Below are 27,731 nucleotides of genomic sequence, written 5' to 3' on the forward strand. Positions count from 1 at the left end.
TGGGCCGGAGCCCACGCGGCCCGCGCCTCCCGCGGGGAACTTTTCGGCACTCGGCTGCCTTGTCACTCTCGCTTTCCGACGCGCCTCCCCCTGGGCTCGCGCTCCCCGAGCTCCCTCCCTCCCTCCCCGCGAGGACCTTCCCGGCGCCCGCGGCTCCCGTCCCCGTCGCCGCCGCCGCTCTGCGCTCGCCCTGCCCCGCCGCCGCCCCGCGTCTGGCTTTTCAAAATGGCCCGGCCCCGTCCCGCGCCCTGAGAGCGGCGAGCGCGGCGCCGAGCCCCGGGCAGCCCCCGGAGCGGGCAGGGGCGGCGGGGGGCGGGGGAGGGGAGGAGGGGACCCGCCGCGAGGGGCTGACTGCTCGCTTCCAGCCGACTTTTCGCCAATGGTCCAAAGCGACATGTCCAAGTCGCCTCCCACAGCGGCGGCGGCGGTGGCGCAGGAGATCCCGATGGAACTGCTGGAGAACGCGGCTCCCGCGGGGGCGCTCGGAGCGGCCGCACAGGTAGCGAGAGCGCCGCGCCTTCTCCTTTCTTTGTGAGCCGCCGGGGCGCCGACCTCCCGCTCTCCCGCCGCCTCCTCCGCTCGGATCCCTCGCCTGGCCGCTCCCTCCCGCCTGGGTCTCCTCCGCCACCCCCTCTCCCTTCGCCCGGTGCCACCCGCTTCTCCTCTCCTGGCGCCGGGGACCCTGCCCTTCTCGCCCGTCCCCGGCTCTTCCGCGGCTTCCATTTTTCTCTGCTTCCGAAAAGCGAGTGGGAAGGGGCGGGGGAGACCTCCCGGTCTTCAGAGGCTGCTGCCCCCGGGCTGCTCGGTCAGCCCTCCTCGCCCCTTCCCGGGAGAGGCACATGGAGAGACATGAACCAGGCGAGTGGACTGGACCTGCTCAAGATCGTGAGTCCGGGTGGGCGGGGGGGGATCGGCTCCCCGCGGCTCGGGCTCCGGCTCCGACGCCGACCCTTGCGGGCGAGCTCGGAGCTGCGGTGGGAAGGGGGCGAGGGAGGGGGTAGAGGTGGGCAGGGGCACGTGGGGGCGGGGGGCTCCGGCCCGGGTCTCCGGACGCAGCCCTGCCCCACCCCCACCCCCGCACCTGGCTAGTTCTGCCTCCTTGACAGCTCAGCTCCCCTCGCGCCGCTTGCCACCGTTTGCCTGCACCCCTCCTCGTTTCTTTCTCTTAAAGCGAGTTGGGGACGCGCAAAGTTTTTATTTTTCCATTTCCCCTGAAATGTTGGCCATTCCAGGAAGCTTCAGGACCACCTTCCTCTGCGATGAGGATTAGCGGTTTCTGGGAAAATTCCGGTTTGCTGCTCAGTTGTGAAATAGGAGATGTCAGTTGTAGGCGTTGGGCAATGATAAGGTGGTGGCTTTTACGTAAGGCTTTGGCAGGTACAGTTTGGATTACAGACACCTCCAGGTCTCAGCGGTAAGGAGTCTCTCAACTTTTATCCTAGCAGGGAAATGACTTAAGACTCCCAGCTGTGGGGCCGCTTGGCGAGTGCCGGGAAGAGGTTAGGGTTCTATTTCAAGCATTATTTTGGGGAAATAACTCTTTGCTTAGCGATATGGGCTTGCTGATTTCAAGCCTACGTTTGCTAGATGATAAATGTGGTGGTGACATATTCCTATATTTACAAAAACCTTATCAATGTGGAGCTTTAGTGAACTTTCTTTAACCACTGAGAAATAACCTGGCTAACTTAAAACACATAATTCACTTTGATTTGAGATGGAGGAAAAATGTAGAAACCAAGAAGTCGTGTAATGAGAAACCCATTTCTTTCATAAGGGTAGGACAGCTAGCTTTTTCGTCGGCCTTGGGCTGTTCTGCTGCTGCACCAGAGGGGGGACCTGTAACTAATCACCTACATTTCCATCTAGTTTCTGCCAGGGGACCTGACTTCTTACCAACACATGTCACATTTGTTCTAGGCTCCTGATTTTATCTAGACACTTAATCAGGTTAGATGAGAGTGAGAAATGTACTCAGACAACTTTGTTATTCCAGGGTGAAGGTCTTGAATTTTGATAGAAGGGAGGACTCTTAGACCCTTTTTTCCCCTTTGATCTCCCTTCAGGGATTTTTCTTTTTTCTTTCTTTCTTTTTTTTTTTTAAGTTTATTCTTGTGATAAAAAGAATTCTTGAATTTCTGGAGATCAAAGTTGAGGCTGACCGAAAGCATGACTGCATTTAGATAAACACTAAATTCACTCAGTGATTTACGTCGTTAAATGTAAGTCAACAAGTATTTGTTGCTAACTGCAAGGTGGAAATGATTCAGCTGTGAGGAGACAGGACTGCTGTCTTCAGAGAACTGATATTCTAGTAGCTGCCAGTGTGACACCTGCATGACAATCGTCTGGTAGAGGACTGTAAAAGAAGTCCTGTATCTTGGTTTCCAAAGAGTAAGGATCACAGAAATTCTATGCGGAGTAATTCTTAAGGGCTTCATTGAAGAGGTGGTTTTTGAGAAGAGAGTCCAAGGATGGGTGAGATTTGACCAGAGATTGTCAGAGAGATGGTGGGAGCCATACAGGAAGTAAAGTCACAGAAGTTATAAGTCTTATCACATATTTCTCATGTGTAGCTTGAAGAGAGTACGGAATGGTACAGAGCAGGCGTAGTTAGATGTAAGATTCACAAGGCAGTTGGAGGCCACATCTTGGAAGCATTGGAACCAGTGGTGTAAGGAATGATGGAGAACCATGGAAGGGTTCAGCCAAGGAATTGCACAACAGTTTATTCAGAAGATTTACCTGGGAATGTTCAAGGTATTTTAGAGTTTTAGAAGTCCAGAAGTGGAGCTGCCAGACAGGAGATTGGTGTAATAGCTTGGATAAGAGTTAATAAGGCCTAATCGGAAAGGACAGGAAAGAAAATGGAGATGACAGGACCATGCATGGGACATTTCAAAAGACTCAATGTGTAGCTAGCGAAGTAAGTGTACAAATACACGAGAGACAGGAAAAGGGGAAGGAAAGGCTATTATAAGCAGGTTAGAGGTATAAATATTCAATTACATCACCATCCATCTCTTTGCTTTCTCTGCCGTCCAAAAATGAAAGCAGTTTTCGTTGACTTGTGTTTCTTATCACCTTGATTATGTGAGGGGAAACATGGCCATGTTTATTTTATATCTAATAAATCATGGCATCATAGGGCTGTGAGAACTTGGCAAAGGCTCTAGTCCATCTCTCTGGGCAGGACAGGACAGCAGTAAAGCCCCCAGAAAAGGAAGGGAAGGGGTCCAGCTCGGGAGCAGCCCCTTTTGCTGATACTGATACTTAGAAATGGAATTTTCACTTGCAAATGGTGTCTCTAAGCAATCTTTGCTTTTAAGAACACTTTCTGTCTTACCTCTGGATTTTATTTCAAGTTCTGTTTGAACAAAGCAAAAGATGTAGATTCGCAGACTGCCCATTTTCCTTTTTTTACGTTAATTAATCCTGCCCAGGGATGGGGCACCCTCCTACATTCCAACCCTTTCCCCCCAGCACACTGCCATAAACAACATGACTATTATTTCTTACTTGAGAGCCGAGTTGGCAACCCTAACTACAAATCCTGGTAAGTTCTGATTCAAGCAGATTGCATCGCTTTTTAGGGGGCCTGCTGAACAGCTTCAGTGCAAACTTGGACACGGTCTACTTCCAAAGTCATGGCGCTAATTACGTATTCTCCCTCCAAAGCTCCAAATCTGCGTTGTCCACTCCTGGCGCCACTCGCCACACGTAGCCCGAACTGAGATGTGCCATACGTATAAAATACACACCAGATTTCAGAGACTCGGTATGAAATAAAGAATACACATTAATCTTTCTTACACTGACGACAGGTGGCTGCAATAACGTTTTGGGTATATTGGTTTCAATAAGTTGTATCACTGCAATTAGTTTCACTTGTTGCTGCTTCCCAGTTTCACATGGCTGCTAGAAAATTTCAGTGACATGTGGCTTGGCTTACATTTCTGCTGGACAGCGGTAGTCTAAAATACGGCACCGGTAATTCTCTGGGGAGTGGAATTGATGGTGTACAGAGAGGCTGCGTGGATGGGAAGCCAGTGGGAGGGGTGGAGAGTGGGATGGAGACACAGGAGGAGATGGAGAAGAAACAAAAGCAGGATCCCAGCACGTTGGGCCTGAAAGAGGTTGTGATCAGCACCTCTAGGCACCCCTGAAAATGAACAGGCAGTAACCAGAGGGCCTGTTTGCTTTGCTCCTAGCAACAGAACCCAGCTGGTTCCACCCCGGCTGAGTTTGCCAGATGCTTTTCAAGCATGTCGTAGTAACACAGCCTGGTAATGGCAACATCTTGAATCACTGCAGCAAGGAGCTTTATCTAAAGAGAGCAGCAGCGGTCCTCCTGTGGCTCTTGAGTCATGTCGGTACAGTTTTCCAGAAACACTTGTACGGCCGAGGTATAACTCGGTCTTCCGCAGTCTGCCAACATAATGATTGTGGGTCTTGTGTTTTATGTTTTCCTGCAACCTTTGCTGCTAACCCCCATGGCTTTCCTCTTGAATGGTATTTTTGTTCTGGTATTGCATGGGAGAAATTTTAAAACATGCCAATCAGAATTTCTGAGTGTGTTTTAAGACGTGAAATGGAATAACTGATTAAGTGATGTGGGGTTCGGTTGGCCTTGTAGATCTCATGGCTCTTTTCTTTTTGTCTTTCCTTGAGCGGAAAGGCTTAGTCTACCTGTTGCTGGATTTAATTCCATTGAATTACACGATTATGTAGCCTTGGTCCTTTCAAGAAAAGCTGAGCAAAATGTGTTAACCCCATAGGGGCCGGTGGCACTCTTTAATTTCACAGTGACAAGGAGTTACAATTAGTTATGCCACCACACAAGGAACAAAGTCTGTCTCAGAGTTCTTTCCAGGCCTGCCTAGAGGCAGCTTATGAAGAGGGCAAAGTTCTCCTGCCCTCCCACTAGACATTCTCTGTTTCCCAGCCTTGTCCCTCCTTCCTTCTCTACCTGCAGACCCCGCAAAAGAGTTCTTTTTATGCTGCCTCTTGATTCCTTTTTGCTTTTGTGTAAACTGATCCATATTGACAAGCACTGATGTCCTACCTCCCCTTTTCTAGGGAGGTAATCTCAATTCCTTCACTCCAAGTAAAGGACCTAACCCCGTTCATTCTGAGCTGTCAGTAAATGAGGAGAACGAATGTCTGATTTCTCTCTGGATCCTTCTGGCTGCGTTCGTCCGCAACTCAGAGGGATAAATATCAATGAATGCTAATCGAGAGGGACGGAAACTAATTTCAGGTATCAGCATTATGCTCACGGGGAGCAATACGTAGGGAGGAGAACTGTCACCCTATCGGTCAACCGCAGAAGCAGCATCATACTTCAAGCTGTCCCCAGGATCTGCCAAGCCAACTTTGTGTGCACGGGTGGGCTCAAATCTCCAACTGACTGGCAGCTTCCAAAATTAACTACTATTGTCCATTTCAACTAGACAGAAATTAGATTTCAATTACCTGGGAAATATAAACATTTATTTGCTGATTTTAAAACCACACTCCAGTTTCAAAAATTATTTAGTAGCAAGGAGGACATTCATTTACATGAAGCTGATACTTACCATCGTGAGGAGTGTCAGATATCATTTTAATAAGTCATTTATATATTTGTGGAAATTTCTTAAATTTTTGTTGTTGTTTCTGAAATCTGTTGTAGCTTGGTTGATGTGTCAGGAGAAGTAAAAGAATTTCGGTTTACGGTTTTCTTTTTCTCCTTTCTGCTATGGTGACATAATTTGTTTTCATGAAGCTTCATGTAACTAATAGGAAATGAATAGAAATTAGTGGCTTTTCAGACTGTGCTCCCAGAAGGACTTAGGGGTCTGCATGTGTCAGGGAGAGTATTATGGGTTATACTTTACGCTCCGGCCAAACCCAAACTCCCTTTCTCTTCTGCCTTTCACTTCCTGAAATCTGGGCGACTCCGATTGTGAACCGTTTCATATATTGGGTGTTTATATATTTCGTGTTGCTAAAAATAAAAAATTTGGAAAAACAATTGGCCCTGAAAGAGGCTGCATTTGAAGCAGTCCCTGAACTAAGAAAACTATACTTCTTTTCCAAATTGAGTCAAGTAAATATTTGAATAATTAATCTTTCCTATCTTTCTCCATTTTGAGAAGACTTGGCCTTTACTTTTTTTTCTTTCTTTCCTTTTTTTTTTTTAAATTCCTGCAGATGAAACACTCTAGTCCTCATTTTCAAGGATTTAAAGTAACTAAAGAAAAGTAATTCTAGCAAGATGGACTTAATTTTAAATATGCATTGGATCAAAGGCAACTTTGTTTTGTAATGGTAGTATAAATTTTCACTAACATTTTTAAAAAATACATTGAAATGGACTGTATTAGCTTTCCAAAAGTTGCTTTAATTTTTTTCCCTTGATCTTGGATATTGTTATAAAAAACAATAAAAATTAACAAGGAGACTATGGAAGAGAAATTCATAAGAGAACAGAAAAGAGGTATCATTAAGCATATCTATTTTAGCTTTTAATATATATAATACATAATAAGGATTTGCTATGACCCTATTAAGACATGAAAAAGTTAATACTTTGAATAAAGCATTCCCCATAAATTTAAGTGATTAAAAGACAATATAGTTTTTTTAAAGTTATCACAAGTTCACACAGGATTCAGCCATCATTGCGTGCCTGTGTGTGTGCAAGCTGTGTGTTAGTACAGTTGAAAACTCTGATAATCCAACATGTATACATAGGTATTTATTGTATAGGTACTAAGCGCATCCAAAGTAATACTTATGAATAGTTCTTAGGGGTCTAGAAAAATTAACATACATTTAAAATGAAACACTTTTTAAATGTGTCTAATTTCTTGCAGGAAACTGGCTCCTGCAGGACTGAATGTCTGAAATTTTGTGTGGTTTTCACAGTGCCTGTTGCGTATTTGTGGACAGCCACGAAAAGGCTTACACACCAAAGCAGCAGAATAATAAAATATATTTATCATGAAAAATCTGAAGCAAAAGACAATGATAGAATTTCATATTTTCTTTCCACCCATTTCAAAATGGTTTTGGAATGACATATCACGTTGGAGTAGAGTAAGATTATATTTTGTCTTTGTTCTCAAAGATAATCTATGCCTCTCATGAAGAAAAACAATGTGTTTAAAAAAAAGAAAGGAAAACAGTGTGTTTAACACAGGTTTGCCCCTCCCCCCCCATAAAAAACATGTTAGGCCTTAAAAAAATGCTTTCAAAGGTAATTAGTCTTTTCCCATGTTCAAATAATATAAAAATTTGTTAATTTTAAAGAAGTTTTCGTGCTTTATTTTCATGTTCGTAGGCTTTGGAAGACACTTCTGTCCAAACCTTTCTATAATAATTGGAAAAGGAAGAACGCTCTTGAAAGAATGTTATTTTTCAACAGTTTACTGAATAGTGTTTACATAAGTATAAAGAATAAGCTGCTAAGTGAGAAGAACCTTGTCTGATACACTGTGAAAGCCCAGCCTAGGTTGTCTTCCCTTTTATGAAGTGGAGAGTTAATTAAATGCCATGGAAACACATTTGTATTATATAAATCCCATGGATACTTGAAAGAGAACAAACATGGTTAAGAAAAATTTTTGCTTTAAGATTGTACCACCCTCTCACTGATTGCAGAGTCATCTAAGTTACTCATAACACAAATGTTTGTCAGAGATCTTAGTTTGCCTAAGTACGACGTATACCATAGTTTATAAGATCTTTCTTTTTTTAATGAAAATCATCTGTGTATATGAAACATAACAAAGTAGTATTTTCGAAACCTGAACTCTGCAATTTACTCGGCAATTTTAAAAAAGTCAACTTTTGTAAATGCTGATAATCTCATGAAGTCTTTTTGAGCCTAAGCATTCTCAACATGTTACGGCCTTCTCCCCAACTTTACCCCACTCTTCCAATCTGTATGTGGATATTACTTTTAAAAATATCATTCTGAGCCCTTATCATTTACTAGGTCTTACACTAAATGCTATAAATCTATTATTTCATTTAATTCCTAAACCTGTGAAGTAAGTAGCAATAGGCCCATTTGAAGGATGAGAAGACTGGTGTTTGGAGCAGTTAAGACATTCGCTCATGGTCTGTGATGGCAGGATTCCAGCCTATGTGCTTTGCACCTTAAGGCACAGTTTTGAGCTATTTTTCAATTATATGTTAACGGCCAGTGTTTGCAACAACTTTACCTATGCCCGGCATTAAACAGAGATTGATGCATTGTTTGTTCTTAGTATCGGTCAGGGTATAATAATAATAATATTAGAAATATTATATATATTATTTATATAATATTATATAATTATATAAATATATATTATATAAATATATAATATTATATATTATATATATAATATATATTATATAATAATAATAGATAATAATAGAAAAAATAGAAATATTTTTATTTCTATAATAATAATAATAGATAATAATAGAAAAAGCAAGTTCATTAGCATACGTTCATGCTGGCTCTCTCCTGGTACGGAAGCAAATGGTCTTACTCTTAACCTCCTGATCTTAAATGTTTGTCTTCTTATTGCTATTATTCCATAAAATTACCTCTTTATCTAATTATTCTATAAAATTTTATTCTATAAAACTTATTTTTCTCTCATTCTCAGCAAAATCACTCAGTGATTTTGATTTTCCTATCACATTCAAACATTGCCATAATGGGCCAGACATTTTTATAAGGCATTTCAATTTCATCCAGCTCATGACCACTTACAGAAGCCTTTCACCAGTTCTGAAGCCGTTTCTAGATCCATACAGTCAGGGGAGGAATTGGCACCATGTTTTCATTCATATCCCATGTAGACCCATGTGTGCGTGTGTGTGTGTGTATTTCAAGGTCATCAGAATTCATATTATACAGTGTTCTTCGGCTACCATATAGTTCTACAAGTAGCTATGGGGTTACAAATTAAAACATGAAAAAAAGCAAAAATAGAGGCCCAGTGGCACTGGAAACAGCATCTCAGGGTGCGCGAAACTGTTGTGTTCGTGCTGTCCAAGAGGCTTGGACTCATGATCTTTTCTCTCTCCTTAACAGCTGCAGCTCTGTGCTCTCCTGCCCTGAAATGCTTGCTCTTAAATGTTTTATCTTTGGTGGCTTTGCCTCTTGATGACCCATATGCGAACAGATAACATAATTTGTTTTAATTCAAGAATTATTAAATGCTTTGTCTAGAAACCTCTTCTCCCTATTAAGTCACTGTTTTGAAATAAATACTTGTGATTCCAGCAATAATAATTTTCAAACAATGCCCATATGATGGCAATTTATATTTTGTTTTGGTTTTTTACTTCTTCCTAGCAGTAGGCCTAGATTTCTCATTTTCCTTTTTTCTTTCTTTTTCTTTTTTTTTTTTTTGCAGTCATATGGAAAAGGAGCTAGAAGGAAAAACAGATTTAAAGGATCCGATGGGAGCACTTCCTCTGACACTACCTCAAATAGTTTTGTTCGTCAGGTAAGAGAGCTTTTAAAATTTCTGGTCTGGAGAAGTATATTCAAATGAATTTTGTTGGTTTTTTGTGTTTTTTTTTTTTTGTTGTTGTTCAGTTTTGTTTTTTTTGAAGGTGATTTTATACCATTATCCTTAAGACTTATATGGTGTTATTATACTTAATTCTAGTTGAAGTGGAAAGTGTGCTGTTTTCGTGTGATAATTAAAATATTTAAATTTTAAGTGAGACCGTGCGATAATTACAACCTTTCCTGGCAAGTTGGGCTTGCCAGGAAAAAGGATTTCTTCATAACAAAATGAAGAAAGGATTACAGATTTGGAGGTTTTCTTCGGCTGCGGAAGAGGGCATCTCAGTGGGTATCTGTGTGGCCAGCTATGAAATCGAAATACTGGTGTTCCTCTCGCTTGAGTTTTCTTTTTCCCTCTCGGAGTTCAGACTGTCGAAGAGGAAATCGTGTTTCGTCTTGGAATGTTTGAAGCTACTAAGGTTAAATAAAGCACATGTTATCTTTGAGGAATAATTTAAACTGCCTTTGGAGACGTAGCCTTTATGCCAGGTACCGGGCAGTGTAGTCCTGGGCAGCAGTTTCCAGCCGTCCCCCGAAAAGTCAGCATGAGCGCCTTCCACTTAGGAACATTCGTATGTGCTAACAGAAGGGACTGGAACCGCCGGAGCAAGAGCACAGGCAGCCCGATCACTGAGGACAGTAGGTTCTGCTCTAGACTTAAGTTTCTTCAGGTGTAGGTGTGTATCTTCATTGAACATTTCTCGGTGGGGAAGGAATTGCACAGGACAGCGCTAGGCAGAACCGGATTCCACGGCCCAAGGTCCCCCAGTTTTTGGCTCTTGTGCTCAGGAGTGATTTGTTGGTGATCGCTTGTTCCCCCAGACAATGGAGGTGCACCAGAAAAACTGCTCCAATTCTTTTGGTTGTCACTCTCCCCGTTGCTTCTGGCGTCCCTGCTCCCACAGCTCTCCCCGACAGTTAGTTAGTAGCTTAAATGTCTATACCTGCTACACCAGCAGGAATTCTGTTCTTGGCTGGTTGCCCCTCTTTCCCCTGTCCTGACACAGACCAAGGATGAGCCCTTCTGGGTCTCGCCTGTTCCCACCTTGCAATGTCAGGAATGCCAAAGGCATGTCTGAGTAACTGACACGCAACTGGAAAAATCTTGGTTCGGGTCTGTGCCAATGAAGAATTGTTTCAGTGACAGGAAATTAGAAAGGGAGTTGGTTAAGAAAGAATGGAGCTCTTTTGCTAAGAAACATTTAGAAAGAGGAAAGAAGGTGGAGCCAAGCATGGCCCAGCCCTGGAGCTATGTTTTACTGGTGTCAGAAGGAGCCAGAAGGGGTAGCAGAGGAGCCAAAGGTGTTTGTGTTGGCCTGATGTCATGGTGGGCAGGACGGGGGCGTCATGGTCCTGGGAATGAATGAAGGATCTTAAGAAATAGCTGCTTAGCTTCGGTGAATCAGTTAAAGGAAAGTTACCCAAGGCCCTTTCCATGTCAAGCATCCATATTTATTCTGCCTCTGGGACAAGGAGATTGAACCAGAGGAGTGAGAATCCACGGCCGTGAGTCATCATCTCAGGGCCAAGCACTGGAGGACCTGAAGCAGAAAAGAATAAGCTTCTTAGGACCCAGAGTAGCTGCAGCATAGCCACACAGAACGACAGGCAGCTTGTCGAGATTATGTGGAAAGAAAAACTGATGTTTCGAGTGGGCAAGGGATTGTGAATAGAAATTAATCGTACAGAGCCCGTGCTGGCCCAGTTTAGCTCTGTAAAGATGTCCTTCCAAGACAGTCGCTGGACTTCATATTTCAGTCGTCTCTTTGGCTGTGCATTCCCCTTTTATGGTGTTTTGAGAGCTTAATTCATTAAGTTCATTCGTTAAGGAGTGATTGCCGCACCGCATGTAAGTTACCTGGAATTTCCTTTTTGTCATGGTAGCTTCCTTTTGGCTTTTTGTTCTCTGGGTGTGAGATTCTGTGCTTGAAACACAATTACAAATAATAAAGAGGGGGGCACCTGGGTGGCTCAGTTGGTTAAGCATCTGTCTTTGGCTGGGACCCTGATCAGGGGATAGCCTGCTTCTCCCTCTGCCCCTTCGCCCCCGCTCCTGCTTTCTCTCTCTCTCTTGGGCTCTCTCTCTCAAATGAATAAATTAAAAAAAAACTTCAATAAAAAATAATGAGAGCTGTTAAACTACTTACTGTACATTTAGATATATATTGCTAAAACATATGTGAGCATTTAAGAAGACCAGAAAAAAAAAAAAAAAGTCTATCCTAAAGGTCCATCTCCTGGAAATAAAGCCTGTGTCCTTGAATGTCAACAGAGTAAGGTGCTCTGTATGGCATGGATTTGAGGTCATGATTACATAGGTTTGAGAACCCTGATGCACTAGCTTCTTGCTGTCACAGAAGGAAAACCAGTGTCTTTGGCAAGAATGCCGAGTTTAAAAACCATCGTTTTCCTTTGATAAGTTAATCTATTTGTTTAAAGCAGCATTTGTATTTCCCTGCTATTTGAAAATAAGCAGAAGCTACCTTTGCCAGAGCTAGATACATACTAGAAAGGGCATCATCAGACTGTCTCAAGAAGTGTATCGTGGATAGTAACAATAAGCATATGTTAGACTGTTAAATACTCTGGAAAACCATCTTTTAAGTATTTTCTTTTTATCACAAGTAGATGTTTTGTTAAACAAGTGACTTGTGTCAGTGTATGTTACTTCCTTGTCTGTGGCTGGGGCATATATACAATTGATGTTGCAAAAGTCGTCCCTGTAAGTGGGATCCATTTAAAAATATCTTGCAGTTACGTTTTATTCCTGCCCTTGAATTGAAAATCGTTTCCATACAACTTTGAAACATTAGAATTATATTTTTACAACTATATTATTTGTAAATACTTTTAAGACTATTTGGGAAGCCCTGGGTACTTTAGAAAGCTTCAGAGGTCGAAAATGTGAAAATTTCATTAAAAACAATTGAGAATGTCAAAAATAAATAACTGACAGAATATCCCAGCACGTGTTATGAACAGAGTTGTAGCTCCCCCAGATTCCTATGCTGATTGTATTTGGAGGGTCTGTATGGAGGCAACAAGGTTAAATGAGCTCATAAGAGTGGGACCATTAGTCCCTGTAGGACTGGTGTCCTTGTAAGAGAGAGATACGAAGAATACGCACGCTCAGTAAAATGGCCTTATGAGGGCATAGTGAGAAGAAAGCCATCTGCAAGCCAAGGAGAGAGGTCTCACCGCAAGCCCACCCTGCTAGCTCTATGATCGTGAACTTCCAGCCTCCAGAGCTGTGAGAAAATGAAGTTCGGTTGGGTAAACCACCCAATCTGGGGTGTCGTTATGGCAGCCGGAGTAGACTAATACAGGCATATGCATATAAATGGGCTTGAAAATAGGCCTCTTTTAATTAATTTAGTTTCTTACTTTTAAAGTAAACATTCTTACTGATATGTAGCATAGATGCCCCGAGATGCACAAATCATAAGTGTTCATGAGATCTGAGGAGATTTCATAAAGTAAGCACCCACGTCACTACCACCCAGATCAAGAAATCCGTACCCTCCGCACCCTAGGCTCCCCGTTTTGACCCTTCTCAATCATTTTTCTTCTCATGCCATAAATTCTTTGGGTCTGTTTTTAGAGTTTTGTGTACATAGAATCATTTTATGCCTGAATTCTTTCACTCAGCCTTAGGATTGTTAGGTGTATGTACGTTGTGTGTTGAGATAACTGGTGCGTCTTTTTTGCTGCATAGCGTTCCATTATGTGAAGACACTGCAAATGTTTCTCTCTCCTACTGTTGCTAGACGTTGGGTCCTCTCCAGCTGGGGTTATTGAGAGTAATGCTGCATACATATTCTTATATCTACCTTTGGTGTGCATTTTTGGTATGGTTTTATGCATTTTTGTTCCACAAATGGAGTGGAATGCTGTGTCCTACCTATGCATGTTTTTTTTTTTCAAGATTTTATTTATTTATTTGACAGAGAGAGAGAGATCACAAGTAGGCAGAGAGGTAGGCAGAGAGAGAGGGGGAAGCAGGCTCCCTGCTGAGCAGAGAGCCCAGTGCAGGGCTCAATCCCAGGATACTGAGATCATGACCTGAGCCGAAGGCAGAGGCTTAACCCACTGAGCCACCCAGGCGTCCCATCTATGCATGTTTAACTTAAGTAAGCACTGCAGTCCAGTTTTTCAGAGTGGTTGAACCAGTACGCACTCCCACAAGCAGTGGGAACAGTCTCAACTGTTTTGTGTCTTCGCCAACCCTTGGTATTGTCAGTGTTTCTCATTTCAGTTATTCTTGTGACAGTGTAGTAGTAGCTCACTGTGCTATTAATATCCATTTCCCTGGTAACTAAGTCACAATTTACATGGGCCAGATTTTAGCCCTATGGCTATTTGACGAAAATTATAACCATTTGTTGGAATATGTTGAAACCTATTGGAATACATTAGAACATGATCATGAAGACTATGAGGTAAAAAGGTGAGAGGCATTTTTTTCCCAATGGTTTTGTTTTTTTCCAAACTTTTTGTTGTGTATTTTTTAGCCATCATTTGTTTGTGGTTTTCTAACTGAAGTTATTTTATAAGAATCATTAGTCTTAAGGAAAAGTCGCTTACCCATATGTTTCTGCTTCAGATCCTAAAGCAGGATGACAGGTGCCGTGAAAGAATTTTTGTAATCATAGGTCAAGATTCCATTGTGTTAGTTGATCGGCTCACTGTAAGTTGATTAAGTAAATAGGCTTCTTGTCCTTCATGACATCAACCTATTTGATGTCATAATATTTCAAAGTGGGGATTGGAGAGAAAGGACGAGTACTTATCATTTACCTCAACACGGATGGAACTGGAGGGTGTCATGCTGGGCGAAATAAGTCAATCAGGAAAAAATAATTGTCATATGATTTCACTCATATGTGGAATATAAGAAACAGTGCAGAAGATCATAGGGGAAGGGAGGGAATCTGAATGGGAAGTCATCAGAGAGGGAGGCAAGCTGTGAGAGACTCTTAACTAGGAAACGAACTGAGGGTTGCTGGAGGGGAGTTGGTTGGGGGATGGGTAATTTGGTGATGTGATGAGCACTGGGTGTTATATGCAACTGATGCATTATTGAACTCTACATCCAAAACTAACGATGTATTGTGTGTTGGCTAATTGAATCAAAAAAAATTTTTAAATGTGTATTGAAGGATGACTTTGCACCTGAGTATGGTTAATTTCCCCCAGGACATTGGTTTTATGCTGGGGCTCGGGGGAGGGCCAGAGTCCTGATCCGTGCTACAGTCTGGCTGCTGTCCACAGGGGTGGTTGGTTAGGTGTGGCATATAATTGGTAGGGCTTTCCAGGGGCTCCAGGAAACAAGGTTGCTGTGGCTTCTACTCTATATAAGCTTGCTGTCAAATGATGGCCTAGCTCACCTTATAAACTACTTTTTTCAAAAAAAACCCAAAAAGATGTTATTTATTTATTTGACAGACAGATCACAAGTAGGCAGAGAGGCAGACAGAGAGAGAGGGGGAAGCAGGCTCCTGCTGAGCAGAGAGCCTGATATAGGGCTCGATCCCAGGACCCTGAGATCATGACCTGAGCTGAAGGCAGAGGCTTAACCAACTGAGCCACACAGGCGCCCTGGCCTAGCTCACCTTATACATCAGGCATTTCAAGGAAGAACTTGTCCCACCTAAGGTTTCCTAAAACCATTAATTGGAGGGAAAGTTAATTGTGTTTTTTAAAGTCTTTTGCTTTATGTTGCAGCTGAAATTTTACCTGTATGCAATATGTTTTCAGTATACTGAACTTAAAATTTCCATAGTTCTCATTTATGTAAATTATAATGTGAGGAGACTTATTTAAAAATGGTTTCTTTTCAAGAAGGAGGTTAGTGGTGAGGGATTATGGTTGAGGGACTGGACTCTGAAGGCAGGCCACTCAGTGAATTCTAGCTCAGACATTTACTAGTTAACCTTTGAGCAAGTAGCTTAATCTTTCTATTCCCCTGTGTTTTTCTCTGGGGAATAGTGCCTACCTCCAAAGTTAGCTGAAAGAATTGCATGAGTTCAAATTTGTAAATCGCTTAGAGCTGTACCTGGCACCTAGGATGTACTATTGAGGAGTTTGTTACTATTGCTTATGAATATCATTACCCATTGAGAACATTGGTTAAATCCTGACTAAGGGGTACCTGGGTGGCTCAGTCAGTTAAGGGTCTGACTCTTGATTTCAGCTCAGGTCATGATCTCTGGGTCCCGAGTTCTGTGTTAGTCTTGGAGCTCAGCGCACAGTCTGCTTGAGATTCTCTCCCTCTGCCCCTCCCCGTCTCTCCATCTTTCTCAAAAACAGAACAAAACCAAACCAGAATAAGAGGTAGGCCATGGCAGGGGAAATAATAAGAGTTAACTCTTATTTGAGTGTTTACTGTATATTCTGTCTGCATCTCCATTTTACAGATAGGAACATTGAGACGCAGAAAGGTCAAGTAACTTGTCTACAGTCACCTTGCAAGTAGGGTTGGAGTCAGAATTTGAATCCAGGTGGCTGACCCCAGATTCTTGCTTTTGTTGGGTATGCTACATCTCCTTGTAACAGAAGCTGTGAATACATAAAATCACCAATGCGTGTATCATTCATTCAGCGGAGGAAGACACGTAGAAAGATTTCTACCCATGTTTTTAGGATGAACACATACAAAGTTAGTCTTCTTTTAACTTCCTTCCCCATAGGAAGGTGAGGATGTCTTCAGCATTGTCCGCATCCCCTGGGCATCATGATTTAAAAAACTAAAACAACAAACCAGTATTATTCCATTCCTGTTTCATCAAAAATTGCTCCGAGTCCCAGTTGGTACCACCATTCAACCCCCTCCGTGCCCCGTATCAGTAATGACAAGTGGAGAAGCAGCAATGGAAATGTCTGTGTTCCATTTCCTCCCACAGAAGTCACAGGAACACGCCCTTCTCAGAACCCTGAAAGTCCTCTTTTTCTTTTTCTTCTTTTTAATGAACTTGGGTGTGGGCTCAGGTCCACATGCAGCATCTCACTGGTCTGTTCGAGGTCTAGCTGAGGCTGATGCAGTCCATGAATCATCTTGATTGTGACTTTGGGTAACATTAGGTGCACAGAACAGCACTTGGTATACAGTCGGCCTGTTAGAAATGTTCGGTCTGTTTTTTAGGTCTGTTGCTTCATAAACAGGCATTTTAGTTTTAATGTAGCCAGAAGCAGAAGGTGTTCAACATGACTTCTAGGCACCCTAAAGAATTAACGAAGATGATTGTTCAAATTGTTTCTGTACCAAACCGTGTTTAATGCACAAAGCCGTGGTTATCTGGGATTTATTAAGATAATAAGATAACCAAAGTTGTCTTCAGCTCAGGGAAAAACACTTTGTCCTCTGGCTCTGCGTTGCAAACAGATACGTCGATTAAAGAACTTCATTTATCATCGTAATAAGGCTGGAAAAGCTACCATTCTTAAAGTTTTTTGCATGTAGTGCCTTGCATAAAGTTATAGCCTATGAGAATGATTGTTTCCCGTTAATGTACCTCTTCCTTCCCAACTTCATCACAGAAAGAAAGAAACAAAGGAAGATCGATCGATCCCAGAGGTCTGTTGTTGAAAGAGGAGAAAAGGAGAAGAACTAGTAGTTTATTTTAGCACAAGAACCTAAGCGAGTAAATTAATTTACTGGAAGAAACATAGGTGGAAAGGAGTAATAAGGCCTGCCTGGCATTGGAGGATAGAACATTTGTGCTGTTCTTTTCAAGAGATTGTGCAAGAACTCTGAACTGTATAAATTCCTTGATATTGCCAAGGTCAGGGGAAACTGTGTACATCAAAGTCAAGGCAGCTCATGGGGGGCAGAGAGGGTAGTGTTACTAACTGCTTCTCAGCCCACTCCGCTCTATGCTGTTGTCTCTCATTTCTCCTTTTTCCTTTCTTTTCTTTTTTTTTTTTTCTCCTTCATTTTCTTAAAGACATGTGTTCTCCCTGGCTACATTTATGTACCTGGCAGTATTCCTAAGATGAACACCAAATGCTGAACGGATGCCTGGCAGTTTGCTTTATTTGGATGAGTCCCCGGCATGGCAGCTTTCATTCAGAATACGCCGTCCTCTGAGCTCTGCTCTATGCTCTGCCCCCGACGGCGGGGGCTGGCACACGGTTTCCACTGATAACTTTCCCAGGTCACCTTGTGGCGCCAACGGGTGTCTCTCGGGCAGAGACTTCAGCCCTAGAAATGAACAACTCTTTTTGGAATTCTCGAGAGCCATGACTCCTTGGGGCTCACAGGGAGAACGCTGCAACTGATCTGGGATTGTGCTCCCCGACATATGTTGCGGTTGTAACGAAATAATCCTGTAGCTTCTAAGAGCTTCCAGAATACAAATCAGGATGACAAAATGGAATGAACCAAATATTTAACAGAAGGTTGCATGACACTTTCAGAACATGGTATTCTAAACAAATTCCATCCTCTTCCCGTACCATGTTCTTGGTGCTGCTTTTTTGGACCTTTTATTAGTTCAGATTGGCTTTAAATACGAATGATTAATCACAGAGACACACAGTCTATTTTTTAGTTTTGTTTTGCAAAGACAGATTAAATTGTGATAATGATTACAGACTCCAGGCCTGCGTAGACTGATATGTTTAAGGTTGGATAAATCTTTCGGCCCTTAAATACTGGCTTGTTGCCTTGTTATGCTGTATTCGTCACAAACACAACTATAAATAATAATGTGGTAGATTTATGGCCACTGTGATTTCCTGTAAATGGCTTTCTATCTTATTAGGCGTTCACCTAGGTTTTGTGAATGGCAGAATCTGTTCTGAGACGTCTTAAGAACTCTTCTTAAATATAACAGTAGAAAAATATTGAGCTTTTCAGTAAAGAATTCCCTTGTTCTTTCTGTAGTATAAATCTCCTTACTGCCATAAATGTTTTACTTTCTTCTTTTAGGAGACATACATATTTTTAGAAAGTACTAAAACAAAATTTAGATTTTTTGTACTTCATATAATTAGCTTTAAAATGTCTTTTTTCACATAGTTTTTGTGGGAGAACAAGGGCATGATTAGATATGGAATCTGCCTCATTCTCCGACTGTTTTCCTGTATTTAGAATACCTGCTCTATGAATGAGGTTCAATTAAGATCTCTCATTATTAAAATAGTTTTGCAGCTCGAGGCATTTCTATCTTTGCATGTCTTTTATCCCCCATTGTTACAAACATATAATTTGAAAACCCAGAATTATTTCTGCAGGTGTTTTGAGTTTCATTGACTTTCAGATGTTTCAAATTACAATATACTTTCTACTTACACCCTATTTTTGTTCATCTTCTGCTTGGTCCATCTGGGCATTCTTAGAAGTCATAGACCAAAGTCACCTCACGAGATTGAGAATTTACAAGTGATCTGATACGGAGTAACTGGTATAATTAAGTAAATGGAGTTTCTTCGTAGCTGGTATAAACTAACTAATGGAGTTTCATTAAATACTGAATTTACAAAAAGTGTGTGTTTCAATTGACCCCTAAACTTTGAGAAGTACCACTGAAGATCACTCACTTAGCTTAAGGTTAATTGTTCATGTGTCATAGGTCTTCACAGGCATGGTACCCAAGATGGTAAGTAGTCTGGTCCAACCAAGGAATTGTCTTTTATAAATGGAAATATTGTCAGCTTCTCTCCCTATCGATTTGTTTCTGGAATTCTTCATGTCTGACGACTATCAGATGCCAAGGAAGTCCTTTTTGAGGTTCTGGCTTATGTCTCAAAAATATTTGCTACGGTTCAGCTCAACAAGCAAGTATTCCAATTCTGTCTCATCATTATTCCACATTCGTGACCAAGCGAGTGTGTTTATTACAAAGACCCGAAGTGGAGAGAAGTAACCTAGCCCCCGCCTGTTCCTCTGATCTTACCATGCTTCCTTTCATCATCTGCTTATTTTAAAGTCTGATCATAGAGGAGGGGAAAAAACAGGAAGATGGTCACAGGAGGCGGGGAGAAACTTTCCATGGATGCATAATTAGGAAAATGTAGTTGAAGGTCATCAGGAAGTCCCTGTCCCCTGCCACCATGTCATGTTCTGTACCATCCATCCAAAACTATGATCAAGTTTTAAAGAGTTATCTTGGATCAGGGCCTCACATCTCCCTTCATGATTTCCTTATGTCTTTGTTGTATGTAGAAAAGTTCCAGTACCCATTCCTTCTTCTACTTTATACCTGGCAGCAAGAAGCCCAGGGGACTCCTTTTGACAAGGTTTGGGTTTCTGACAAGGACACTTTACCTGAACGCTGCTTTCTCTTCTCCATCCTGTCTGAGAGTCTAAATGTTATGACCTCACCAGTTTTTCTTTCCTGGAAATAATATTTTCTCTCAGCCAGGGGTCTTCTCTTTCACAGAGGTGGAACCTGGAAGGTTTACTCCCCTAGAGAGGTCTCACTCCCATGGAAGGATGTGTGATTTCGCCTCGATCAGGGTGCTGTATCTGCAAGCTGGAAATGACTAACCACCTTTACAAAAGAACCCAGCCACTGCCTCCCCCAACCAAAACAAGCTAACTGTTCATTTGAAAGAAAAGTAGCTCAGATGGTGTATCCCTTTGCTAGAGTTTGAACCACAAACTGGTGGCTTCAACAACAGAAGTTCATTGTCTCAGGATCCTGGAGGTGAAGATTATGAAATGGAGGTGTTGGAGAGATGGCTTCCTTCAGAGGCTGTGAAGGGAGCATCTCTTCCAGGCCCCTCTCCTGACGTGTAGGTAGCTCTCTTTATGTTCATGTGGTTGGTTTCTCCCTCCTGTGGGTCTGTCTCCGCATTTCCCCTTTATAAGCACATCAGTCATGTTGGATTAGGGTTCATTTTAATGACTTCATTTTATCCGAATTACCTCTATAAAGGACCAATCTCCAAATAAAGTCGCATGCTGAGCTACTGGGGATTAAGAATTGGGGAGGGGGTCACGATTCAACCCATAGTAGATGGTGACTTTGTTATAATTAGCTTCATATATAAGTTTTTTTTTTCTTACAGCTCAAGTGTTTTAATATGAAGATAGATTTACACTAAAAAGCCAGAAGAAAAGCATCTTCTGCTAGACTATTAAAGGAGCGAAAAGGGGCATTTCCCCCATATGTGTTGACATGATGCATATATGGTCCTGTGAGTGAAGTAATACATGAAAATTTTATTATTTTTATAATCTAATAAATTCAACTAATATTTTAATTATAAACTCACTTCAACCTTCTTCATCGTACAAATTTTCATTTAGATTACTCTATTTCTTCCAGAGTAGAAAAACGTCTTCTTAAGGCCTTGATAACTTGCATCTAAGCACGTGTCAGGGATTTATAAAATGTTCGAAAGTCTTGGGGCTTTTAGAGATTAAATTCATCAGTATAACCCAGAATCTGGTTCACTCCTCAGTATAATTTGTCTGATAGGTAAAAAAATATGAAATATTGCATATCTACAGTAGAAAGATTCTTTGCTCTTAGCTTCATGGCACCCGTCAACACACACACCCATACACACGCACACAAGCATTTGTGTGTACATCTGTGTGTGAGTCTGTATTTGTGACTTGTAGGTTTTCCTTGTACCCTTTTCCCTCTCAGATTTAAAAATAGCGCTTTATTTTAAAAAGTAATTATATGGCCTAAGTTAGTATCCTTCATACATATCAAGATTTGAGCTATTTAAGAATCATTTTTATACTTGCATTTCTTACAGTGAATTATTAACTCTGTTGAGTTCGAGCAGTTATGACTTTGAGCTTATAGACATTTGAGACCAAGAAGAATGAGGAATTAAGTTCCTCACTTCATCTTTCTCTCAGACAATTCTAAAGAGAGCTGTGGCAATGAGAAAAACCACACGGTTGGTCATGCTCAGTTATGTATTAGCTCCTTGGGGGGGAGAATCAAAGATCACGTGTTGTCTCTTGCTGTTTTATTTGATGATGCTTACTGGTTCACCAAGGTGAGGAACATGCTGAAGAACATGATTTAGTCTTTTCAAGGCCTTGTTTCAAGTGGTTTTCCTTTGCTACGCAGAATGCATTTCAGGGATCCAGTCTAGAAATCTCTATTAAAGAATCCCTAGTCAAGTGTGTTGTTAAGCATCAGAGCACTGGGCGTGTGCATTTTGGAAATAGTTCCCAAGCGATTTTAATGTTTGCTCATGATTAAGCACTATTACCTGGAAGGAATCAAAGGATGAGACAGGGTTGTAAGGAAAAAAATTCGGTCCGAAGCAGCCACCGGGAAAGTAGTAAATCAATGTATGACTTACTGACATATCCATAGCCGTTCGTGAACTTAGAGGAAGGATGTATTGTAGTAGAGGGGCAAAAGAGAGGCTTGCATGAGCCTTGGGGAAATGGTGTTTTATTCTGAACAGTAAGAAGAGAAAGTATTTGAACATTTATTCCAAGAATAATTTTATATCCAAATTTTCCATTTTAATTTAAAAATTAAGTTCTAAATAAAAAATTTAAATCAATATTTAAAATTAAATTAAGGCTAATTTAAAATTTGAAGTGTTAAGCACACGGTATGTTCGGGGATGGTAGGGACCCATGTTTGTGGAATCTGGATGTGTGGAGAGTTGAATGGGGGATGAGCCTGGGGGTGTTGGAGGGCATCAGTCACTTCCGTGCTGTGAGTTATGCTGCAGGATCTGGGGTAAGAAAAGGTTTGCGGGGCACCTGGGTGGCTCAGTGTGTTAAAGCCTCTGCCTTCAGCTCAGGTCATGATCCCAGGGTCCTGGGATCGAGCCCCGCATCGGGATCTCTGCTCAGCAGGGAGCCTGCTTCCTCCTCTCTCTCTGCCTGCCTCTCTGCCTACTTGTGATCTCTGTCAAAAAAAAAAAAAAAAAGTTTTGAAAGGATGCATTGATGGGATCGGCTCATTGGAAACCAATTGCTGTCAAAGAACAGAACTGAATAAAAATGGTAATAGTAGCTAACTTTTACTGAATGCTGATGGTGGGCCAGCCACTCTGCTAAACACGCTGTTGAATCATGAGCACAACTCACTGAGTGGGTGAGGTGGTTGCTGAGGTGGGTGCTGCCAGCCTTCCCATTTATCAGGTGACGAATTGAGGCCTTAGTTAGGCTAATTAATTTGCCCAAGTTTATACACTTGCAAGTACATAGTAATTATTAGATCAAATTGGGGTACGCTTGGGAATGTTTAGGTGTTTCCTTGGGTGGTGAGAGACTTCGGACCATACCGATGCCCGATATCCGGGAGAGAGTGACATTGGTAGTTTTGGGTCATCAGGCCAGAGCCAGCCCAGGGTCCAGCCACCTGAGCCACGACTCTGCCAAGAACAGGGCAACCCACTGGGTTCCAAGAGCTGAGCTGGCTTCAAGCCGACCTCCAGCTCCATCAAGGAATCAGGAGGGTCACTTTTCCAGTATTGAGTACACGCGAAGGAAGAGAGCTTTCAAGGTGGAAGCCAGGTTCATCATACCATTCTTTCAATTTTTCTATAGTTTTGAACAATTTCAAAATAGTCTGGGGCAGGGGGAAGTGGTGGGATGGGAGGGAGAGGGCAAGAGTGTTGAGTGAGCTAAAGGAAGACACTCTGGAAAAGCCCAGGACCCCCGGCTGGGGTGGGAGAGCTGCGTCCGCTGAACAGAAGCACATAGAGGAGAAGTGATTTCTGTCTTAGAGATTCCCTCCACGGCGCCCTGCCGGCCTGTCTGCCTCTTCAGAAGACGTCTCTGGGGCCAAAGTGCCTCATAAAACAGAGCTGGGAGACAGAGTTTGATGTGCTCTACTGACAACTTTATTCCAGAATTTGGCCTCAAAAAACTCTTTTAAGACTTTCTCTCTCTCTCTCTCTCTCTTTTTAAGGACTTTTTTAACAGATAAAACCATGGACAAATACAATAGAAATAGGTTTTCCTCACAGATGTCAAGTTGAAAAAGGTTAGAGGGTTTATAGCCCCAAACAGCTGCTTATCTTAATATCCTATCGTGGCTCTTTGGCTGAATTTGCGCAGACCCCTTTGAACGAGGGATGCTGACTAACAACCATTTTCCCCTGAGTGGGAGTAGTCATTAGTGGTCATATAAGTTGAAAATCAGCCATTCTCTTTCTGCCTCAGGCCATTTGTTTGTGGGAGAGCAGTTGTTTGAGAAAATTAGGTTATTTGGTTACCAAGAGACACTGCCCTTTACCCTATCTTATTACGCTCTCTTGGAAGAATTGCTCAGTATTTGTTCCACAACTCTGCGTGCTAATGGTCTTTGGGGAGATGTTTACAGTCTTCCTATAGAACAGATCAAAACAGTTTTGCTATTGTTTTCCCTGGTTTCTCCCTATTGAAGTTTATAGGCAAAGCGTTAGTGTCCTGAAGATGTGCTAAGTACTATGAACGTAAAATACTGTGTTTTAATGATTAAAGAAAGAAGAAAAAGATTTCATGGAGCCTGATTTTCAAACACGTTGTTTCAGGGCAGGACGGAATATCAGAGTTTAGTCTTATTTATTCCAAGCAGAGAAGTGACTCAGGATTCAGGACTTGAAGGTATCCACTCTTTATGGTGAAACAGTGTTTCTGAGCGCGTGTTTGTGTCACTGTGAAAAGTGCCCTGGAAACAGGCCTAGTGTGCTTCTACTTTCTGACTCTGCTAGACTTTATTTGTACTATGCTCTCGTTGCTGGTCCTCATTTACTCATGTATGTATCCATTCATTTATTTATTTTTTTTTCACAACCCAATCTAGGGATAAATGTACAGCCTCGTGACTGCAGTTGTTAATACCGTATCGTGTGTTTGAAAGTTGCCAGGAGAGTAAACATCCTCATGGGGGAGGGAATCTAGCTTTGTGTGATGATGGATGTTAATTAACTCAGTGTATAGTGGTGAGTTTTGATACGTACATCAAATCATTATGTCATACACCTAAACCTGAAACAGTGTTAACTGTCCATTATATCTCAATAAAAATAGCAAGGTTTCTCGATTAAAATATTAAAGTGTTAAGTGTATTAGTGCTTTAAAGTCCATCGTTACGAATTCTGTAACAGAGGTGAGTTGAAAATGTGGCCAGTAACACAGGGAATTAATTCTCCCAGGGGAAAATAAAGAGAATGTCACCAGGAGGTCCTGTTTGAGCTGGATATTGAAGGATGAGGTGAAATGCCCTAGGAGAAAAATCTGGAAAGGGCTATGGCAGGCAGAGAGAGCTCATCCTGTGCCAGGGCAGGAAGAGAGGAAGAAAATGGCATGTTCCATCTGCTAGGGCTGGTAGCGGCTGGGTTGGTGGGAGAAGAGGCCATGTGAGTATGGGTGTCTGAAACACGGAGAACGCCGTCACATAGGACACTGTGCTGACCATGTCTACAGCAGGGGAGATATTTACATCGCTCTCCAATACCTTATTCACACGCATCGGTCTGAATGAACTGCTCAGGACCTACTCTGTCTCAACGAACACCACAGAAGGGTTTACTCTCATGGCTGACTGTTAGCATGGGGCGTTTTAAAGGGCAGTATATTTATTAACAACAGCCATAGGTCTTCTTACTGACCTTCAAACTGACATTAGGTTGACTATAGTTGTTTATATTTCTGTGGTTCAAGGACTTGGAGATTTCTGGGTCAGACATATTGTATTTTATTTTAGGTTTCAGAGCAAAAGGAGTCTACTGAGAAAGTTATGTAATTTAAAACACAAGCTTTAAATAGCAAGCTTTAAATGTAAATTGATCCTATATCTGTAATAGGTATGACTATATAGGTACACATATATGTGTAAATGTATGCACATTTCTTTTGACAAATTATTTCAGAGATTACATGATTAATGTAGCCTACCGTTATGAAGGTCGTAAGTATTTCCATTATGAGTTAACAGTGACAAATCTTAACAATCAAGGCAGTTTAAATCTGAATTAAATTGATACCACATGTATTTAGGAGTTCCTTTGTTTTTATTTTTATTTTTTATTTTTTGAGAGAGTATGCACACAGTTGGGAGAAGCAGAAGGAAAGAGAGAATCTTTTTTTTTTTTTTCAGATTTTATTTATTCATTTGCGAGAGAGAGAATGAGAAAGAGCATAAGAGGGAGAAGTCAAGGGAGAAACAGACTCCCCACTGAGCTGGGAGCCCAATGCAGAACTCGATCCCAAGACTCTGGGAGCATGATCCGAGCGAAGGCAGTCGCTTAACCAACTGAGCGACCAGGTGCCCGGAAAGAAAGAATCTTAAGCAGGCTCCATGCTCAGAATGGGGGCCCAACACAGGGCTTGATCTTGTGACCCTGAGATCATGACCTGAGCTGAAGTCAAGAGTCAGACACTTAACTGACCAAGTCCCCCAGGAGTTCCTTTGTTTTAATCTTATTTATTCCAAACTTACGAATCTTCCTGGATATATGTTTGAGAGATTATAAACACTTCATCATCTGGGAGCTAGTTTATCTGTGCACTGATTCTTTTGGTTTATGAGGTATAGTTCAGGCTGACGAAGGAAGGAAAGGTGTTGAGGGCCCTCAGATCTCTCCAGAGTAGGAGAGAGAAAAGAAATGAGAGCAAGGCTTGGGAAGTCCTTTGAGGTCTCTAGAACTTTCGGATCCCAATTCTTCCCATTTTTCCTTCCCAATTACTGAAAATGAAACTGGAAAGTCTCTAGAGCCTGCAGCCACCAATCCACCCTCCCTGACTAGGTCATCCCCATGCTGTTCGTAAAGGTCAAGTTGTTCAGAATAGTCCTCAGCTTCTTAAGGGAAAATTAGTACAGATTAGATGGGGGCGCTGCGGAGGGTGAGGGGGGAACATAGCCATCGTTTTCGTTCTCACTAGGCTACTCAACCCCCCAGCGCATCCCAGAGATGCTTGAGCTGTGGAAAACAGTAGTTACTTTATTTGAGGCTCTGCTTCTCATACCTGTGTGACCTGGTAAAGTTACATGAACCCTCAGCTCCTCTGGAAAGTAAGGGTAATGGAGGGATGGCTGCTAGGGGGAGCACCTCAGCTTGCTCCAAATGTCCATTTGATGAGTGTGCTGCATCGGAGTAAAAGCATTTCCAACCCAAAGGGGTTTAAAGGTGAAATCTAGAGGTAAAGTTCCTTGTATGTGAGTGGCAGGTGGCCTTGGGAAACTTGCTGAGAAGATAGATTTGTTTGCTTTTACTCATTATGATTCCTCAACATCTAAAAGATAACCAGGCAGGTGCTTCACGTTCCCAGAAGTTGGACTGTCGTTGTTGCTGTTGCTTGTTCGGATTTGGTTTTTGCTTCTTTTGCAAAGGAGAGCTGGTGAGGTTGTTGGTCGAGGCTGAAGTGTACTGCTGTGGAGTAATTGAGTTACGAGAAGAATCCTTAATCAACAGATAATTAACTTATTCCCACCCCCACCCCCCGAAAATTGATTTTGAGCAATGTGTCTTACACAAAAGGAACTTCATTCAGCAAAATGTGATTTCTTGGTATTTCGGTCTAAATTTGAGTCCTTTTCACCCACCTCTTTTTTTTTTTTTTCTTTTTTTGGTTTGTTTCCTGAAGCTATCTTTGGAATACATCAATCACTTTATACTGCCATTTTTTTTCTTTCTCTGACCTCAGGAGCTTAGAGGTCCATTTTGTCTGCTCAGTTTTCCGACTTCACTCAAACACTGGAACACAACCTCTGGGCTCTCTTTCACCAGAGCGTGTGCTAGTGCTCTGTAACTGCGAGACTGGCCTAGGTGACTTCATGGACAATTAGCTAGACTATAGAAATCCATTTTGAAAGCAAACGTGTTGTATTTTCCCCAGATAGAAGCTTCTGGTGAATGATTTACATAAACCAATGATGTTAATTTGGTTGAGGTTTGTGTTTCCCTGCAAAGACCTTGTGAAATGTGCTTGATCTGGAGACCCCTTTCTTTTCTACACTCTCTTCACAGCCCAGAAATTTGAAAAACGATGATTTTCTTCTATTTAGTTCATCCACAGTCTCCATCTTCACTATACCTAGTAACTGGTGACTAGGTACCAGACTAGCTTGAAAAACACAATTATATCAATCATTAGCTACAATAACATAGAGTTTCAAAGAGAATCAGTGGTGATACTACTGTTGCCTTTGTGGCAATTTAAAAGAAAACAATTCTTCCAGTTTATTGCGTCCAACATGTTAGAGGAAGAAAATCGGTTTGATTTAAAGACGGTCAGGAGTAGATAGCG

General features: G+C 41.9%; 1 protein-coding gene across 4 annotated transcripts in view; it reads left to right on the plus strand.

Moving 5' to 3' along the window:
- Window positions 1–357: 357 nt before the first annotated feature.
- Window positions 358–27,731, plus strand: part of CACNB2 (calcium voltage-gated channel auxiliary subunit beta 2) — a 387,082-nt gene continuing 359,708 nt past the window's right edge. For 3 of the 4 annotated variants that reach the window (XM_046011561.1, XM_046011564.1, XM_046011562.1), the window contains exons 1-2: window positions 380–499; window positions 9,405–9,497. In XM_046011561.1, coding sequence (XP_045867517.1) covers window positions 380–499; window positions 9,405–9,497 — 213 coding nt within the window. Of the gene's footprint in view, window positions 886–9,404; window positions 9,498–27,731 lie in introns of all 4 variants that reach the window. The other variant, XM_046011563.1, reaches the window with a different exon arrangement.

This window comes from Meles meles, chromosome 7, assembly GCF_922984935.1.
Source record: "Meles meles chromosome 7, mMelMel3.1 paternal haplotype, whole genome shotgun sequence".
In the NCBI taxonomy this organism is placed as follows: Eukaryota; Metazoa; Chordata; class Mammalia; order Carnivora; family Mustelidae; genus Meles; species Meles meles.